Source organism: Perna viridis, chromosome 3, assembly GCF_037379345.1.
Source record: "Perna viridis isolate PV_CMFRI_1.1 ecotype Kerala chromosome 3, ASM3737934v1, whole genome shotgun sequence".
Taxonomy (NCBI): domain Eukaryota; kingdom Metazoa; phylum Mollusca; class Bivalvia; order Mytilida; family Mytilidae; genus Perna; species Perna viridis.
Genome location: NC_142447.1, coordinates 1,195,379 through 1,216,576, shown reverse-complemented (window position 1 = coordinate 1,216,576; position 21,198 = coordinate 1,195,379). Strand labels below are relative to the sequence as shown.

At 31.9% G+C, this 21,198-nt stretch overlaps 2 protein-coding genes across 3 annotated transcripts in view; one reads left to right on the top strand and one right to left on the bottom strand.

Annotated features, from left to right (window-relative positions):
• Nucleotides 1-295: 295 nt before the first annotated feature.
• Nucleotides 296-10,755, bottom strand: LOC148620581 (retinol dehydrogenase 11-like). The gene is made up of 7 exons (XM_088574258.1): nucleotides 10,618-10,755; nucleotides 7,120-7,261; nucleotides 6,428-6,667; nucleotides 5,929-6,018; nucleotides 4,595-4,777; nucleotides 2,931-3,040; nucleotides 296-1,809 (listed from the first exon to the last, which is right to left on the bottom strand). Exons 2-7 carry the CDS (start codon nucleotides 7,256-7,258, stop codon nucleotides 1,618-1,620), a joined length of 954 nt encoding a protein of 317 aa, XP_088430384.1. The 5' UTR covers nucleotides 7,259-7,261; nucleotides 10,618-10,755; the 3' UTR covers nucleotides 296-1,617.
• A 173-nt stretch (nucleotides 10,756-10,928) lies between these two features.
• The window catches only part of LOC148620580 (protein neuralized-like), a 47,579-nt gene continuing 37,309 nt past the window's right edge, over nucleotides 10,929-21,198 (top strand). The window contains exon 1 of one of the 2 annotated variants that reach the window (XM_088574256.1): nucleotides 10,929-11,076. In XM_088574256.1, the coding sequence (XP_088430382.1) occupies nucleotides 11,043-11,076 (34 nt within the window). In that variant the 5' untranslated portion in view covers nucleotides 10,929-11,042. Of the gene's footprint in view, nucleotides 11,077-20,153; nucleotides 20,412-21,198 lie in introns of those variants that run through there. The other variant, XM_088574255.1, reaches the window with a different exon arrangement.

The window sequence follows — 21,198 nt, the reverse complement described above, 5'->3', positions numbered from 1 at the left end:
TTAAGCCTCATTAATATATCTACTGGATTTTGATAAAACCTGACAGATTTTTTCCTTTGGTTCATTAAAAAAAATTTTGAATAATTTTTTTTCTTCAAAATTTCAACTATTTTCTATACAAAAAGAGCTCACTTTGCACACAAATAACTGAACTTGGACAATACTGAAAAAAACATGAAAACAACAAAAAACAATTTAAGGCACTTTAAGCCACATAAAAATACCTTTTAACAAACTATCTTCCATCATGTGCTAAGGTTGCACTGTCATTAGAATATAAAAGTAATCTATTAAATTTTCTGGTAAAATAAGTGTCATGCATACCTCATCAGTTAAACGAAAAAAGTAACCTGAGATTTAAGAATTAATAAATTAAATGACCTTAATTAAATCAATATCACGCACAATAAAAAAAAATACAATAGCAATAAATACTCTTTGGAATGCTAACTTAACAATCCTGCTTTGCAGACAAAGCAACTTTCATACAACTGATGCATTGTGGGAAAATCCACTGTAATTTAGTGAAACCTGTCTAAAACAACCACTGAACTAACAAAAACCCTGTCTAAACCATGTCATAACTAATCAAAAACCTGTCTAATCCAGGCCACAACTACTCAAATATCTGTCTAAACCAGGTCATCACTAATCAAAAACATGTATAAACCAGGCCACAATTAATAAAAAATCTGCCTAAACAAGGCCATAACTAATCAAAAATCTGTCTCTACTAGGTCACAACTCACCAAAAATCTGTCTAAACCAGGTCATAACTAACCAAAAATCTGTCTCTACTAGGTCACAACTCACCAAAAATCTGTCTAAACCAGGTCATAACTAACCAAAAAATCTGTCTAAACTAATCATAAATCTGTCCACAAACATATCTAAACCAACTGTAATTTATTCAGAAACCTTTCAACACCAATCACCGATTTAATCAGAACCTGTCCAAACAAATTAGTAGAAAGTCCTGTCTAAACTAAACTTTGACTGAACCATAAACCTATCTAAACCAGACATATTATAAAGTCTGTGAATTTCAAATTCAATCTATTCTGAATTTGTGTCAATAACACACAGAATTTGTCTGCAAGGGGTTTGGTTAAGACAATTTCCAGGTAATTTTAAGGTAATTCCATGGAACTGTACCATTGTGTGCCTGCAGTTACTACCCTGTTACCTTTAACTAGAATACAACTAGGTTTTAACACACCTTATGAAATATAAGTTAACCATATTTATATTTAGTGCAAGTTGTCACTCATTACAATATATATTTGAAAATTGTCCAAAAAAAAGTTGAACTAGTAAGAAAATAACAGATATATAAAAAGTACCCGGACTGAACAAAATAAAAAAAAAAAAACATGAAAACTTGACAGTCTTTAACCTGACTTGATTGCCTTCAACCTGTTGCTGCAAAAAATAGTTAAATTTAGAGGAATGAGTTGGTTTTTTTTCTTTCATTCCTAAAATGGTCACCTAAACCAACTTCAAATCAGTCTAGATAGAGTTAGAAAATTCCACAGCAAAACCTTGCAAGCAGAAAATAATGAAACAATGCAAGGATTTTTTAAACTTAACTACCGGTAGACAAATCTGTATGTTGTACTAATAATTTAACTCTGTCAAAGTTTCTGTAACCTCCCAGATCTTTTTACACAACCCCTCGTCATATGCCTGTTTGCTAATGTACATGGAGTGTTCGTAAGACTGGCAGTCCATGTAATAATTCCCTGATTCATCTTTGACCTCCTCACTCACGGCACAGTAGACTGTGGTCTGGGCACCTTCCTTACATGTCTAGTGAAACAGAAAATGAATTGTAGAATATGACATGACTATTAAAAAATTGAACTGGCTAGGGTCACTCAGTAAATCTTTCAAACAGTATGCAGGCAAAGTGCAAAATATGAGAACCATATGGATTGCATATGTAATGTGTGAGATATGATAATCAGTTTTTTCACAAACATGCACATGTTTCCAAGCCAAAATTTACATATGATTATCATATAAACTGAGCACCATATGATTATCATATGTGGTACATTTGGCTGTGATATGGTATAAATAGAAGCTCAAAACAGCCAGTATCACTCATCTGGTAAGATGGAAATCCCACTCAATAATTACTGTTAACTGCTTAGCTAACACAACAAAAACAAAAACTATTTTTTTTACCCTAGTAACAATGGTGGTCTAATTTTTATGATTTAATTAGTAGACTTTGTAAGAATCATGCAAAATCTGAAAAATGTGACACACCCCAAAAAAGGCTACATATTTTTATTTTTGAAATTAAGTTCTTTTATGGGTCTATATTATGAAATGTGTAATTATTCATTTCAATCTTAGAAGATAATCAACAATGAAAATCCAAAAGATTCTATTCTATTTGAGAGTCATTTACAGAGTTATCTCCCTTAATTTTGAAAATCTACAGTGCATTCTATATAATTTTGTCTCCTTAGAACACAGGTTATATGAAAAACCAAATGTCAATTTTAGTTTACTATGACAATTCAAACAAAAATATCAAAAATGTATAGGCTTTTCACCCATGAATCACATTTTGCATGAATCTTTAAAGTTAACAATAGAAAGTTTCTCTATATCTTTTACAGTTTTCAAGGCAGGGACCAGAAAAACAGCTACGATCAGTACAAAACTTGTAGCAAGGTTTCAATTGAGATTTCCTTACAAATGACCTTACATTCATGTACATCCACATACAAAACCTACCTGCACTACAAATTTTCATGAAACTCTGTTGAATGATTGGGCGGAGTTAGGATCAGTCAGTTTTAGCATTTAAATTCCTTATTCTGGATAATTACACTTTGCAGTCTTCAGAAAATAATCATAAAATACAATCATTAAAAGATTGGTAGATTAATATAAGTCAAATTAAGTACATTTACCTTAAAGAATATAAGTCCCATTAGCTGGAAAGCTATCCTGATAACTGCAGGTACATGTCTCATTAGTTCTGTTCTAACAGATCCTGGATGTAAACAGTAAGTTGTTACACCTAAAATATACAGTCAAACCTGATCATCAATTAAATAAAGTCAAACCTGTTACAAAGGTCTAAACAGAAGTTTGTAACACCTGTAATCCAGGTCTAAACAGAAGGTTGTGACACCTGTAATCCAGGTTTAAACAGTGGGTTGCAACATTTTCTTAATACAGTCAAACCTGAAACCAGTGTGAAAACTTTTGGTTCTAACATCTGAAATGCACAGTCAAACCTGTATTTAGGGTGTAAACAGTGGGTTGTAACACCTGAAATATACAGTAAAACCTGTAATTAGGGTGTAAACAGTGGGTTGTAACACCTGAAATGTACAGTCAAACCTGAAACCAGGGTGCAAAAAGTGGGTTGTAACACCTGAAATACACAGTCAAACCAGGGTGAGAAAAAAATAAAATGCTTTACAAAACACAGCTAGATATTCCCACAGGGGTTAAATCATGAACAGATGGGGCAATTGTGGACGCAAAATTTAAGTTTGATACATCTCTCAATTTTTATTTTGATTAAATGTTTAACATAAGACAATATTTTGACAAGAATGGAATTGGTCAAATAACATAAGTACTTGCAATAAGACTCTTAAAAGAAAACATGAACAGACAAAGTGCTTTCTATAAATTTCAGATTTTGTTTCTGTAGGTTATGATACATTGTAAATAAAATTAAAACCCTAGATCAAAAGGAATAAACAATTCACAATGTCATGGCATTTGGTGAAAGATTTTTTTTAGTAAAAGTCCAAAAATGAGAAATTGTCCCATCTTTGTATGAATGAAGTCCAATTACTCAAAAATGTAAACTCCAAAATATGTAAAAATCAAAAGGGAGCTTACACTATCAAAATTGAACTATTCAACAAAGTTTCATGAAATTTGCTTAAAGCATTTTCAGGTTATTGCACAAATATTGCCAACGCTCCCCTTTTATGTAAATCTGTTGAACTCAAAAACGAAAAATCAGAAATTAAAAAACAATAAAAAGGTAGTTCAAAAACTGAAAGACATCTTTCATAATATAAATAAACAATTCATCAAAATTTCATTAAAATTGCTGCATGAGATTTTGAGTTATGTTCTGAAAACAGAAAATCACCACATTTTTTTCATAAATAAAGCCCTGTAACTAAAAAATGAAAAATCTGAAACCAATAAAAAACAGAACAGCCCCCACTTAATCAAAATTAACAATTCAACTAAGTGTTACTAAAATTAGTTGCTGCATTTTTGATTTATGGGGCAAAGTATGAACAACTGACAGACAGACACCAGTATACCATAATATGGCTTGTCTTACTGGAGTGATATAGTTTGTTTGTCCCTTTTTGGTCCATATTTTCAAAATAGTACAGCCACAACCCCCAAAATCAATGCCAATCTTCCTTTTGTAATTTAGAATTTTGCAGTAAAATTTATAAATATCAATCAACAAATATTCAAATTATTGCACAAAAACCAAGTGTCGGTAAACAGAAAACAAAATGGAGGATTACAAAGCCATTATACATGTCGTTGGTCGTATAATAATTAAATTAACAGTATTTCTACTTACTGGTTCCATCTAATCTTCTTGCTAGCTCCTTTGTAAATAAAATATTCAATAGCTTTGTGTCATAGTAAACTCTGGCAATCTGAAAGTTTTCTCCGTTAAGGGTAGTGAAACTAGCATTTCCAAATATGTTAACTATTGATGAAACATTCACTATCCTGCTATTTGGTGTTCTTTTCATAATGTCTGAAAATATGATTAACAACAATTAAACCAAACTAAACCAAAGCACTCTTCATCTGGTCTGCAGCAAGTAAATTTCATGACAAGAAAGTCAAAGCCAACCAGAACTGGCCAGCTAGGCAATCTAGTTTTGGTTGTTTTTTTCTCTGTATAATAGTTTACATCACTCTGGACCATTTAAGTTTGTCTACTTGACATATTTTCTTATTTCTACCTCCACTTTGAGACTAATTAATTTGATCAGATTATACAGATTGATAATAATATGATAACACTTCAGGTCTTATTTGCTTAAGACAGGCATTATGTTTCTGAAAATGTCAGGATGTTGACTGCTCTGTTGAAGAATCACTAGGGTTTCATAGGGTTGTAAAACTTCTAGAATCTTTCATGCTAGAACAATATAAGTAGAAACAATTGATGGGTCTGTGAACACATTTATGATAAATAAGCATTTAAATCTTTGGTGGGAAATGGATTTCTCTTGATTTTCCATAAATTTTGCCTTAAAAGGTTTTATTTATTAAAAAACCCAGAAAAAATAACAAGGATTTCATAAAACTTCTCAAATGACATTTTAAGGAGTGTTTAATGAAATTATGAAAAGATGGGAGTCACAAAACATATGAAAATCATGAATGCTTTACAGAGAAATTCTTCCTCTATATTTTTCAATTTGATTCTACACAACTACGGTCTGTAAATATAAACATTTGGTGATTGATTCATGTGGTAATCATATGATACTATCATATTATTATTTACATATGATTATGATTCTCATGTGTTGGCTTGAAAACATATGATAATCATATGTTTGTGAAAACTTAAAACATATGATTATCATATCATGCACGATTCATAAGATTATCAAATGATTCTCATGTGCGGCACTTATTGTTGTGTATACATATAGCCCTAACCAATTAAAATCAAGTGATTGATTCCTGACTTAGTGTGAACACAGCTTCTTAATGAATGCAAGGACTGCCCTCTTGTGGTTTGTTTTATAGAACTGTTTGTATGATTCCAAATATCCTGACCATCCACTCTCTACTTTGCAAAACAGGAAATAAAAAATCTTTCAAAGAAGCTGAAAGCAGAAAGAATGGAAGTAGTGTAAATATAATTGTCTAGAAGTTGTACTCACTTACCTAATAACAAATTTGTCAGTAGAAATGGACCATGATAATTTGTAGCATAGGTGTACTCTAATCCTTCTTCAGTTAAGGTTCTTGGCAGACCTAAAAAAAGTCAGTAATTACACTGTTTTTTTTCCCCATAAAAGGTTTTGAGTTAAAACTACCAATGTAATATGAGGTAACACTCTCTGCATACTAGTAATCCAATCAAGGGTATTGGTGATTTCATGGGTCATTTGTAATTTTGTTTATTTAATGTCGAAATGAAAAATGATGCTGACAACTGTCCACTTTAAGTTTACTTATCGATGATTCTTTTTTTCTATTTTATTTTTCTTTGGTTAAGGATTGGGCAACTAGCTCATTTTCCATATATATGACAGGGTTGGTATCCTTGCACAAATCCCTTCTCTGGTTTTATGAAAGTATAACCTGTACAATCTGCACTATTCAATGAAGGGCATGCAGGTTAACGCCCACTACCAACACACATGAACCCATCCCCACCTACCTGACACGGCAGCGTTGTTCACTAAAACATCAAGTCTGTCTTCATCTTGTAAAAATTCTTCGACAAATTTCCTGACAGATGCCATTGAACTAAGATCTAAAATTCTAACGTAGACATTTTCACTTCCAGATTCTGCAATAATTTTCTTCCTTGCTGAATCTCCCCTTTCCTTAGACCGACATGCTAAAATGAGGTGACTTTTCCTTCTGGCAAAATCTAAAGCAGTCTCATATCCTATGCCTTTGTAAATAAAACAAGCAAAATGTTTGGTTTTTTTAGTCATAAAAAGTAACAAATTTATTTCCACATTTGACAAGCCTTAAAAGGGGTATACATATGTTCTTCCACATACTTTGTAATACTCTACATAATACACAATAATAATATAAAATTCAGTTCGTTAATGTATGTGGCAAGTTCTAATCTAAATTAAATATATATTCATTTATAGTTTTCATGCAAGGTTTTCTGGGTTCTTTTTCATAAGTACATGTTCCTGATAATTGATGTAGGAGAAGTTCTGTATCTGTACAGCCTTTAATGACTGTTAATAATTTTAAGTATCCATGAAGGTTGAAGGTCAAGGACTTTGGTAAATGAAATTTTAAGGGTTCTAGGTCAGAAATCAAGGGTTGCATTTATCAGACTACAACTAATTTTAACCTCTGCCCATGAACGATTAAGTATGGTACCTGTATTGGCTCCTGTAACAATGACAGTCTTTCCTTCTAATGTAACAGTACTGTGACATTTTCCTTTGAGAAGTTGTACCACAATGTATGTTACAATCAATGTTGCAGCGATGACAGTCACAACAACCAACAAATCCATAACCTTTTCAAGAAAGCAAATAGATACTTTATAGCCTTGTCAAAATTTGTAATGGATGCCATTTGGAGCACACAATATTTAATTTGTTTGTAGATAACTGATATGTTTATGGTTGGTACTGAGACAGGACTGAACTAAAAATACAGGCAGCACATAAATTTAAACATTCCTAAAATAGTCAAGGAAACATTTTCAGTTCTAAAGTGAAATCTACAGTCATATACTTCAATGTTTTATAAATACATGTATCGTGATAATAGAGTTGCTTACAAATTTACTCTCTTAATCATCATGTCAATTTTAACCGCACTTTGAATAAATAAGTGTTGTATGCTGAAAAATCAGAAATTATTGTCATGTTTTTATTGTTGAAAAAAATGTAACAGCTGATTGGGGCTATCACACTTTGAAAAAAAAACATTGATCAACAAATAGGAGTACAAATTGGGAGCAAATCAACAATACTGGTGTCAGTTAGGCAACACACATTTTTTTTACTTGAATTTATTCTGCATAGAACTTGTAGTCTATCATATATATTGTTAGCTGCGAAATCGTAGCTCTTGATCTTTTTTTTTATATTTTGTGATCTAGACGTTCAAAAATACAAAAAAAAATAGAGCTATGTTTCGCAGCTAATAAATTGCTGTTTACCCAAGATAATAATATTCCTTCCACATATTCCAATATTTGTTTTGTTTTTTATACCTGTGTGCTAGTGCAAATAATCATGACCTACATTGTTTGCTGAGGATTTTTTTGGCATGCAAGTAAACCTACAACTGAGAGGGTCAAACTTCCCATTTTTAGAAGTTGTTTCCAATGTCTTTTGTCCTCCGACACATAACATCAAAAACCCATGGCCATTCAAAAAAATATTACAGCTAGGTAAATGTCAAACATTTAATTTCGCTGTCCAGATCTGATGTATTACATTAAACAATTACAGTAAATTAAGATTACAGTATGGCTAATTAACAAGTTCACTGCTTCAATTATAGGACCTTTTGACAAGAGTTTGGTTCACACCATACCATAATAAGTAAATTTTATTTAACATAGTGAATACACTTGCCTGTACAAGTAAACAAACATTTAAGATCCACAGTTTTAAACAACAGCCAGATTTACAACTTATAAAATGAAATATACTCCTGAAGGAAGCCATTTTGTGGACAAGTGCAAAATTTAAGGATCTGATTATTATTAGTCCAAAAAATTTCTGGAAACGAATCAGGAGTATGAAGTATAAAGCAATGATAAGGTTGATAAAACTAGAAGCTCTAGAGAGCCTGAATTGCTCACCTGCTCAATAATTGTCTTTTTAGCTTTCTAAACCAGGACTTTTGACCCTACTGTACATTAATATTGTCACAAGAATAACTTAATAAATAGAAAGCATCTTAGCTATCTACCTGGTTTTCATATTATAAAATAAATAATAATTTTTTTTACACTTCAAGGGCAATAACTCTAACATTGATCGACAGATCTTTATGAAAATTTTGGCATAGGTCTGTCTCAATGTGCTTATCAACTTTACCCTGTGAAAATTTGGCTTAACCCACTGGTTTTTGAGATATTTCTACAAATCCTAAATTTTTAGTAATGGTGACCATGTTTTTCGACAGATCAATATCTCCACATAAAGATTGTTAAGAATATTCAGAGAGGAAGATATTTGAAAAAGTTTACAGATGTTGAAGGATGACAACAACAGACACACAGCGATGGCAATAGCTCACATGGCCAACAGGGGCTTGCTTTCACTATCAAAATATGCAGCCCCACTAGTATATAACCACAAAAAGGGTGGTCTCAGATTTGGGGGGAGGGGCCTGGCTTCAATTCATTTTTTTTCAAATAAAATTGAATATATATATCACCAATTACTGCTCAGCAATCACTTGACAAATGATGACTATACCATGTATAATGAACAAACTTAGGTATCACCATCAAATACTTCTAATTAAATTAACACAATGATTTGAACATTCAAACTCCATCTTTCTACAATGAACATTCAACCTCCATATTTCTACAATTGCTGCAAAGTACCATTCTGTGTAAGAATCAGGGAATGGGTGGAAAATTTTTTCCTTCATATGCCACAACTTATTCACATTTTGCCTGATTCTTAGACTGAGAAGTACTTTAAAACTGCGATATCACCAGAAACATGAATTTTTCATGCTTTTTATTGTCTGTCTAGTGATGTCAAGGTAGCAATAGTTTCACTTTCAGTCCAAGCGATTGTAGAAATATGGAGTTTGAATGTTCAAATCCTTAGAAGTACTTGATGGTGATATCTGTGTTTATTCATTAGATTTATCATTTGTCAAGTGATTGATGAGCAGTAAATAGCGATATATTTGATCTTATGTGAAGCCAGGCATTCCCAAATCTGGGATCACCCAGTCCCTTTCCATGGTTATATACTAGAAGGGCTGTATATTTGATAGTGGAGGAAGCTCCCTGTGCATGACCCTTTTGCCCAGCTGAGTTAAGAACTAGATAATAAAGAAAGTTGAATATTGTTATTGAAACACTAGTCATGACCTTTTAATGAAAAAATTATGATGATTTAAAAATTAACCTCCCACTTTGAGTTCTAAAATTAATATTGACTGAAACTTCAAAATCCACCCAGGTTTAATCTTCTATATGTTCAACAAAATTTTACCCAAATGTTTGGTAGTGCAGCTCAAAATCTAGCAGCCATGGGTTACATGTACTGCTAATTTTTATCCCTGCCACTGTTTCCTCAGTATGATATATATTTATGTTTTTGTCCAAATGACAATTTATATCCAAGCAACCAATATTTTTGCAATACAACATAAATACTTTGGCTACTAAATATTAATGCCACATCTTCACAGGTTCAGTTCAATACTAAATGCAAATTCCGATCATCACAGAAATGTTATAAGTTATCACCAGATTCACAGAGTAATAGAGGCAATCTTTTAGATCAATTGCGCACTTAGAATGATGTGCTGAAATAATTCAGAATTTAACACATTTCTTACTAGGTAGTGACTATCTGAAAGATAAATAAGTCAGTCCTCAAAATTATTTTGTAGTCCTGTCCTTCAGACTAATAAAATTTTAAGAATTAATTTAGTTTGCCCATGCAAAGACTATCTATCAATTATAAAAAAAGGTAGGTATAGGACAATAGGACTTCTATAAGTGTCGAACCATGCAATTCTTCTATACAGTCACCAGACAGTGGTACATTGTGGCAATACAACAACAGTCAACACCCCATTCAACAATAACTTGGCTTGACCAAATTTGGGCATTATAGAGCTATTTTCGTTCAGTGTCATCACCATAGGAAAGAGACTTACCGACAAAAAAGTAGCAACTAAAAGTTACACATGCCAATTTTAGACCAAAGTATTTCTTTCATATGCACACAGGACTACAGTTGAGATGGGAGTCACAGATCCAATATTTAAATTTTTTGGTCCTTGGGTAGATCTACAACTCTTACAACATCGAAAATATAAAGTATCTGTCGTAAATAAGTTAATTAAACAGTTTTTCTTATTCAATATCGTAACAATATGATACTAAGAACATTTTTAAATGGAAATTATTGTAACATATTCAATTTTTCAAATTATAACGGCCATCCGCCAATTTTTTTACAAAGTCGTAAGCGACATTTCTTTGAAGTAGACTTCCTGCAATCTGTCACCACTGTGCCAAGTATTTTCATGTGCTTTCTTGTGGCTGACAGTGCTTACTTCATGCTGCAACAGGTGTCATAATGGGAAACCACGGCTCCAATCATTCTGGGAAAGGTAGAAACATTTCTTTATTGACTATTTCAATTTTGAGCAGCTGAAAAAGAGTGTAAAAATAAAGGGTGTTCACTACGACACTAGAACTGCATGTTCATATATACATTTTTAAACCAGAGCATCGCCCCTTTCCTGTCACCTTTCACTCCCGTTGTCTGTGAGGTATGGTACCTTTGACAAAATGTTTCAAAATATTTCAGACATTGCACAAAAACATCAAAGGTTTGTTGTAATATGATACTCCCCCAGGCCTTCTCACTTATTATACCTATATTGCTAAAAGTTCATTTTATATAAGACAGACATACCTATTAACCTCACAGAATGGGTATGTTGGATATCTTCAATGTTTCACCTCTTTTATATGGGAAATTTTGCATGACAAACTTTTTCACACTAAAAATGATTTGTACATGTATAAAAAATCCTGAATAACGTTTATTGTTCTTGCAATGCAACATTTACATTAAACAACTTTGACCAGTTGATTGTGGTTTCATTTTAAAACACTCTAACTTGTTTCATTATCAAAACATGTCAAGTCTTGTGTCACATAAAAAAGCACATTGTATACATGTAATCATTGTTCAAGTCCAACCTAGGATGTTTCGGTTTCATGTGAAAGATGGAAGTGTCCTATACTTGACATTCCAAATGTTCCTATTGAAAGAGTTTCTGTTTTTGTTTTTACAGGAGTGTTTATCTGTCTTTGGGTCCTTGGTAATTAATTAGTAAGATAATAAAAGACCAATTACAAAGATGTATACAATTTAATAACCCTTTAATCTGTTTGATGAACTGTGTCTAGATGTTAAATATTAATAAATGAGCTTAGCAGATTAAAATATTTTTGGATAAATGTAGAAGTTGAAGCATTTGTTTTAGCTCAATCCCCAATTTTCATGTAAATGGGAAATGTAAGTACTTTAATCAACAAATGAATTACAAACATGTGGAAACTACAACAGTTTTTTAACTTTTTACAAGGATTTTAATGAAAGAATGTGCAAATGCTCGCATTATTTTATCTGCAGATGGTCTTTTGCTAGAATGTTTTTTGATTTTGTATTGTACTTTCAGTGATTGGAATAGTGCATTGAGTGACTAATGTGTTGCGTCATGTGCACGCATTAAGTTTCCATCATTGAATGAGGAGTGTTGTCTGCTACCTGTGACGGTTAAAAAGTCATGAACATGTCCTTTAACAATATTTTTTTCGCTGCAGGCGGATGTTTAGATCGCCACATTTTCATGGGGATTTTAGGACTAGTGAATGAAACTATTATTTGTTGATTTTTGAGATTACATATTCTTGATCGTTTAGCGTTTGAAAGAACGATAAACATTGTTTTAAAGAATTTAAATAATTTGATAATATCAGAAAAGTGTTTACTGGCCACAGTTTCATTTGAAATTGAAAATGCCGGCAGAGACATTTTCAAGCTAGACCCAAAACAGAAGAAGTTATCTTTTTCAAAGCCTAAAGAAAATATTAGAGATGGTAACCAGGATCAAACTGAGTTACAAACTGTTATAGAAACTAACTAATCGATGGTAAAGGAAAACTATTGACCAAACTTTACGACAAACGTGATGACTTTTCATTCAGAATTGTCAAATTTCCTTTCATCTGTGGCAACATCCCTTCGGCTCCTGCGTATGGAATGTTCATATCACAACTCATACATTATGCCAGAGCTTGCCGAAACTACACAGACTTTTTGTATCGCGCTAGAACTCTAACAAATAGGCTTCTAGAACAGGGTTATGTTACTGCAAGATTGAAGTTATCACTACAGAAGTTTTATGGTCGTCATCATGAACTCGTGGATCGTTATGGTGTATCCATCAGCACCATGAAAACTGATTTATTCAACAGGTCAGTTTTCCTTTCCTCGTTTGTCTACCCTGGACTTGACTTTTTATGAGCAACTCGGTGGGTGTTTCTAGAAAAGCAGAGGATGCTTACCCTACCGGTGCACCTGGTCCATGCTCCCAGTTTTTAGTGGAGGCCGAGTTGCTCATTTATTTTAGTTACTTTGTATGTATGATTTTAGTTACTTTATGTTCTTTGTTGTGTATGTCTGTTTTCCATGTCTAGTCTTTGTCCCTGGATTACATTCTTTTAATTACCACTATAACCTTGGTTCCTTTGATTACTCCTTGGCAGCTGGACATGATTATGAACCCCCTATTGAAAATATTGATGGTGCAGTCATATTACCTGGTCCTAAAGCACACCAACAAAATTCCAAATTTGATTGCAGCCAAATAAAAAATAGACTCTTACCTATCATTTGTGATAAACTACTTAGCCAAGTTAGTGTCAGACTAATGCGGGGATTGGGGGGTTCTGTAGGCTTAAAGCACTAGGCAATACATTAGTATAAAAACTCAAACAACAGAAAAGAAAAGTGATCTGATGTCACAATTTATTGACATGTTAACACTTAATAAACATTTGATCTGCAGTGTAAATTAAAGTTTGTTTATGCTACATGTGGTCTTCAATATCTATGTCTAGCTGGCCATTTTTGCTATTCCAAATTTTGTCCTATGTTTTTTTTTTAAATGGCCCATTGAAATTTAAAATGTCCCATTGAAGTGAAGGATCCCATTCATCATCCCATTGGCTAAATTTTAATCCCAGTCACTGTAATTTATGTGGGAGAAGTTTTTGAATGCTGGAGTTTCTGGCCTAATGTGCTGGAGGGTTAACAGGTATGGACAGGTGAAACTTGAAACACTTCTGAAGAAACATAAATTCATATCATCTGTCTTTTTGTCAGCTCTGTTTATGTTCACATTGTTCAGACATACATGTACGTTTTGAAATGTCCATATATACTCTCGGAATTGTCATGGTCTGAAGTGTCTATGGACCATATTGTTCAAAATTTGTGAGGAATCATGGGTAAAACTGATTACTTCATTTGTCAGTGTATGTTTTTGGAGAATGGTTTACATTTCAGTAATACTTTCGATAATCAGTAACAGTATATGAAAACAAAGTTGACATGGTACTAATTTCATGCCCTGGAATGAAGCTTCTAATAGGTTATTCAAACTTTGTTTGGACATAAGTATAGTCCAGTTTTTAAAACAAATAAGATATTTGACTTTCCTCATGCTAGTACTTTGATATTCTTCATAATGTGGTCAGAGACCATCAATTTCTGTCTTCAGAAATTTTTATTCGAGTCCAGGATCTTTAACCAATTTCCTTATCACTTTACTGTGGATGTTGGGTACTCTTCAAGTGGACCAGTTATTTGAAACTTGAACATCAGGACCTTCCACTTTGAAATTCAATTTGAATCCCAAGAATTATCCAAGATAAAGATAAAGATAAAATTAATTCTGTAATGTACAGTCTATGTTTCTCTGTAATGTACAGTCTGTGTTTCAAGTCCTTAGTTCAGGAGAAAGTTTAAGACAGTGGCAAGGGTGTATTTTTTCAGCCCTAGCTATTCTTACTACATTGTGACCCGGAAAGACAGGTGTGAAAATTTTGACAGCAAAAGAAAATCAAAGACTGAAGTCTTCAAGGTCGCTAATCATAAAATATTCTATGCTACTGATTTTGGCTTGCTTTCAACATCTGAAATAACAAGAATGCAATATGCTCTAAAATTGGGTGACTTCTGCTAGAATCTTGGTTCCTTTGATCACTCTTTCATAACCGTGATGATCGGAATGTTTCTCCATCAAAACAACTGGTTACCGGGAAGTGTGGTTATTGTTTTCATTCCACAGCATAATGTGGTGTAGTTATATTTTATTATGCAAATCATATGTGAATGTAAAGTACTGAAATTACGAGTGCAAGAAGGCACTATCATTATTAGCAACTTAAAAATATCTTTGGATATTTATTTTTGAAAACTTTAACCTGAACATTGCAAGATTTGATTGCTAATGAATATCAAGTGCAATATCACCATTAAACATTTCAATATATATATATAAGCAAAGAAAGTAAGTGGGTTTAAAAACTGGACCTTCAAGCAGTCCAGTTGAAAAAAAAAATTGCCGCTAAATTGTAAGAAAAAAAATCAGGACATTCTTCCACCATTTTGTATGTGAAATCTAAAGGCTGAGTAGTTATACTCAATCCCCACTGGTTGTAGAGAAGAATATTAAAAAAATTCTGTAGCTGAAGACTGAAGTTATTTGGCTTAGATATATTTTACATTTGTATATGATGAAGGATGTTTGAATTAGAAGTAAATAAAAAATTCAATCAAGTTTTGCTATACTGGTGCATGACAGTTGAAGGTTTTGTTTATTTAGATCCCACCAGGACTCTCATGAGTGATTTTCCATATTACTCTAAATGTGTTGTATACTGCCAGCTTTGAATAGATAGTCTAAGCCTGTGTTGTTACTATAAAACGATATTGTGAAATATTTAAAAGCAATTTCCTTATAGTGATTATAAGCCCTATTGTAAAATGTTGATTTTTTACAATAATATACAATGGAACTCTGACTGGAAGAAAAAAACAGGTTATAGTCTCAACGCTTATTTTTAATTATAAAAAAATAAATCTGATATTTCATTCTTACACACACTCAGAACTACCACAAATGATGATAATTCTTTTGAAATAAATGTAATTCCATACTTCTATACTTGGAGACATAAGAATGATTTGATTCATACAATATTACATAGTGCTGATTTAAAACATTTGGAAACTTTGTATCTATGGTTTATATTATAAACACAAGACTAAATGCTGTTCAGTGGTCTCATGATTGTGATCAAAGGTTTTTGTCTTGAAATGCCCGAATAGCTGACAAATAGTGTATTTAATGCTGAGGGAATCATAAGAGTATCAGATTTAACTTATAAAATATGTAGGAAAATTAAATGTCAAACAATTTTGTATGAAAATTAAATGTCAAACAATCTACGCAAAATCTGATTTGAAATATGTCTGATCGTAACTTACTTTGACATATTTTCAACACTAGTCAAAATACATGTGTCTGAAAATTTTAGGCGGACTGCAGGAGTATGTTTCTGTCATTTCACCATGACTCGCTTAGTGTCACAAGATATAGTATTGCTTTGCCACATTTAATTTCAACAGTAACGACTTGGCATAAAATATACTTTACATGTTCATTCTGTACATTTTTTGTATGAACATCATTACAAAATATGTTTAGTATAGATACTTCAGTGTCTTCTATACATGTAAGATGTACATGTACAAGACTAGGAATATAGTGAATATTTCAATGCTTGTAAAAGGCACAAGTACACATCAACCCAGTCAACACTTTTTTTTATTTATTTACAGTATGCTGTTATGTATAAAATTTATTATAAATATTCATATTGTTATTAGAGCAGGATACTCATGTATGTCTGGGATAATTTAACTTTAAAAAATATTGTAAGGGAGATAACTTAAGTATTTACATTATAATTCAACTAAAATGAAATTTGAATTTCAGCGTAAAGCTACATTATAGTTGTATTTATTTTATGGGGAGTTCAGATGTTGTCTTTAAATAACCTTTCAATCAAATGGCCTGTGTTACATTGATTCTAGAAAACAAATGTACATTATTTAGTTATAGGACATTTGCTGGTGGATTTGTTGTGTTTCACTTTATTTAGCATTTCAATAATGTAGACAAATGTTTATCCAATTTTTATGTGGTGATGCAAAAACTGATTTGAAATTTCTCTGATCATTTTGAAAATTTCAAAAGAAATCTCAGTGAATTAATGGCATTACTGCCACATTAGCCTAAAAATATTTGTTTATTTTTTTGTGTGTGTTCCTAATTTCAAAGCTTTGCTCCATATGTACCCTTTAATAATAGATCATTTTGCCCTAAAGGTTTGGAGTATGAACCAAAGCCATTTCTAATGCAGTCCTGAACAATTTCTTTGAATACACCTGCACTATTTATACATGTACATGTTGAAGGCTTGCATGAAACATACATGGCTTGAGTCCAAATTTTATAGTTGAAAATAACTGAACATGAATTTTATGATAAATTTTAAGATATCATTTTTACAGATATCATTTCTGGTTTCTATAGTTCAATCTAACCATGAAATTAAGTTTGAAAGCATTATTTATAAAATACAAGTACTAAATTGTTTATTTTTTTTTAATTAAATGAAGTACACATACATGTATGTATGTTTATGCAATCAGATATTGAACGTGTCTTGTCAGTGTTTTTTTTCCTAAGTTAATTACTGCTCGTAAGAAAGTTTTTTCACAACTTGATCATCTGACAGGGTTCTTGTTTTGAATTTCTATGACTAAATTTGATTTTCTTGAGCTCTGCTCTAGAAAAACAACTGACAACATTTAAGGATTTAATTTAGAAACAAAATTAGTGAAGGTCAGCATAAAAAATGTACATGTATGTTAGAATTCTCCTTTAAACAGCTTATTTCCAGTTGTACAAAGAAACATGTACTGGAAAATGAAGTTACTTTGTATGGGAAGCTTTCAAATGGTGTTTACGTTGACATTGAAGACAATCAGAAATAGTACATGTATTGTCACAAAATATTGGACAAAAGCAATACATTTTTGTTACCAATTACTGCTTATGGTAAATAATTTTTTTAGGAAGAAATAAGAAAAAGGAAAAATGTGCTTAACAATATGTACAAATTAGAGTGGGAGTAAAAACAAGTGTTTGAAAAGTTTGTCCAGGTACATGTAGCCTTGCTACTTGTTGCAGTCTCTTAGTGAAGTAGGTAGTTCTAATCCCATATTGTCATTGGGAAATTATTACCTTTCCATTGTCTAGCATGCTAATATTTAGAAAGAACCTTTAATCATATATTTTGAGTTTATAAACATATATGCATTGTAGAACTTAATTATACCCCCTTCCATGCATGAATGGTATATTGGAATCTAACCATCTTTTCCTTCCTTCATTCAGTACACATATGTCTGTCCATCAGAATTTTATATCAATTATTTCAGTTGTCCCTGGACAGATTAGTTTTGGCTTTATACAGATAAGGCATGTGTTTTTGGAAGTGATTTTTGTGTGGTTGCTTTCTGATATTAACTTCATGTTTTGTGAGAAGTTCCCATCTACAATGTACAAAAACCTTTATCATGCTTCTGACCAAACTAGATTATAGTAAATGTATATATTGGTAAAAAAAAAACATTAAATAAAGTTTGCTGAATTATTATCAAATTGACCACAAAAATTTGTGTTGGCCAGGTTTTTTTGTGTTGAGCTTAAGAGGTGACCGAATTATTTGTTTCTTTTTTAGATACCCATGAAAACAGGTATCAGTTATGTTGTAAATTCTCATGTAGTCTGTGTCTATTTTGGCATTCTTAAGAAATTTTACATTTTTGGCAACTCTCCAGGTAGCCTTGTAATATTTTGACACCCAAATATTAAAAGATACAGCCTAGACATACTCAGTTATTTTCTAGACCAAAAAATGTAAATATTTTTCTCAAAGAACTCATAATATCTTTAACATATTGAAGGTATTAGCATAAATCTATGTAACCACACATCCAGTACCTTTCTGGTTATGTCAGCTAATTATTTTGTTAAACTATTGAGCCTCAAATCTGTTACCAGGGCAACAAGGAATATACAATCTTTTATCACAATTCTCGCCTGTAGATGTTCTTTATTTTGTCAGTAGGGGGCATATCATCATTGTGTTCTTTCTGTTTGTTGCATTATTTTCTTGTTAGTTTGTAATAATGCATTTGCTGCATATTTTATGCATATGACAAAGCACATGGATAAAGCATGTCGACAGTTAAATGTAGTATAATTAGCCTGTAATTATCAAAACAGCTTTCAAGAATCCAAACAAAGCTTAATGGAGAAAGTTTGTAAACATGCATGCACAATACTGAAGATGAAAGGAATTGGACCAGTAATGTACCAAATTGGCCTTATTTAAACACAAAATTCTCATTTTGATATACTTGTTAAAGTTGGCTCTGTAGCTTGTAAGAGAATGTGCCTGACCACATTTGTTTTGAAGATTTTTTAGTTTGTATCCAATTGTATCTGATTCTGGAATCTTTATAGTTTCTCTTATAGTAAAAGCACACTTTGTTGTGCACCAGTGAACATTTTGTTTTCACTTTCTCAATCTGCTAATTTTTTCAAGTTTAACTTTCTAAAGAATGTTTTCACTGGACTAACTTAATAGATTGCTAGACTCCTAAATTCCATCACCCTCCTTAATTTTTTGGGATTATTTTTCTCCATGTTTGAAAGTTTTTGAAGAAAAAAAAGTTTTTCCTTTGTTTCTTTCTATATCAAATATTGCATGGGTGCCAGAATGAGAACAGAAAGTCCAGCATTAATAAGTGTAAAAGTTAGGGTTTTAGGCAGTATTCTATTTTCTTTGGTAACAATCAGCTCAAGATTCATAAAAAAACTTAATTTATGTCTGCATTTCTATGAATGTTTAAAGATACAGATAATAATCTTTATAATGACCTCATATATTCTTGATAATAAAATTTTATGTGCCTGTCTTTCCAAGGACATATATTGTTTTTATCAACGATGTGTGTGTCACCCAAACTACTGGTAAAGATCTACAGAAACTAACGATTTACACGATGTGCTTGCTGGATATTTTTAAATAGAATTTTAAATTTCTGAAATTTTTTATTGAAAATGCAGCTTATTTTCTCCTGATAGAAGAATGAAAAATGATTCACATAATAAACATTTGTTTCTGGTCATCCTAAATATTTTTAAGGTAAATGTACAAGTATAGACAAAATACCAAAACTAAGCACTGCTACACATGATGGTTTCATTATTTTATGTACAGACATTTAACATGTGTACATTAACAAGTTTACCATGCAGTACAGCTTTGACACACTAAATTTCTATTAGAGATACTTCCAAGCTTGTAAAAACACTTAATTATTCAAAACAGATTGAGAGTAGTACTCCCTGTAAGAGCCTCAGTGCAAAAAAACATTTTTTGATGCATGCTTGTGTGAACCAATAAATATTGGCAAGGTGATGGGTTTTATCAGAAAATCAAAACAATTTGAGATGTTCCCCTTATATCTCAGCTGAAGTGACCTCTGACCTCTTAGCAAAAGAAAGATGGAAGAAGTTGGAATTGAATGTAGCCCTAAGTGGAGAAATGTGAAATGGTGTTAGTTTGTGAAGCATGGGAATTTGTAAGATGGAAAGTGTTGTATTTGATCTCAGTAAAAGTCGCAGAATCAGAAAACGTGGGTCATTACCGGAACTTTTTCATGGTTTAGAGGGCATGCTCTTTCACAGGCGAGGAGGTGGAATTATAGTTGATAGAAGAAATAGTATGTAACACTTTTATTTCCATTTTACATGTGTTCATAGTTTGGGTTTTTACTCTTCTTTTCTTAGTTTGTTTGATACCATGGAAACATGGGATATGTGGGACAAAACTAAAATGCTCATATTTTGAAATTGTTAGTCAAATTATTCCAATCTTTTTGTCAGTTGTAGATTTATTTATTTAACTTCTCTGCATATTGTGTATGTTGAACATTGTAAAAGAGTTATCTCCCATTGTCGTTTATTGACCAAAAACAAATTTCATCTTTAAACAATTTAAGATTTAAGCAAGAAGAATTATTCATTTTATATGTACATATACCTTCAGTTTAGCATTGATCTATTAGTATTTTGAGAAAGAAATTTGACAGCAGTAAAGATTGAACATGTGTATAAAGTGGGCAAATATTCAGTACACTGTTACACATATTTTTTTACATTTATTTGAAGATGCACAGTTGCCAAGTTTTCATGAAATAACCTATATTTCTTCTGAAATATCATTATTGATAAGAAAAAGCCATTAATGAAATTAAAAATCAGCATGGAACAGAAATAATAAAAAAAGTAAAATATTGAAATCATCTTGTACAGAATAACTGGGTATGATTGTTATCAAGGTAGATGAATGTCATGCAGAGATGTGCTTTGTGTGTTGGATTCTGTCTGCACCTGAATAAAGATATCAGAACATCTGTTTCTACCATTTCATTGATATCATCTTAAATTTGTTCAGAAATGTGCATGTGTGCTGAGGTGCTGAGGTTCTTTTAAAGTTATCAGTTAACC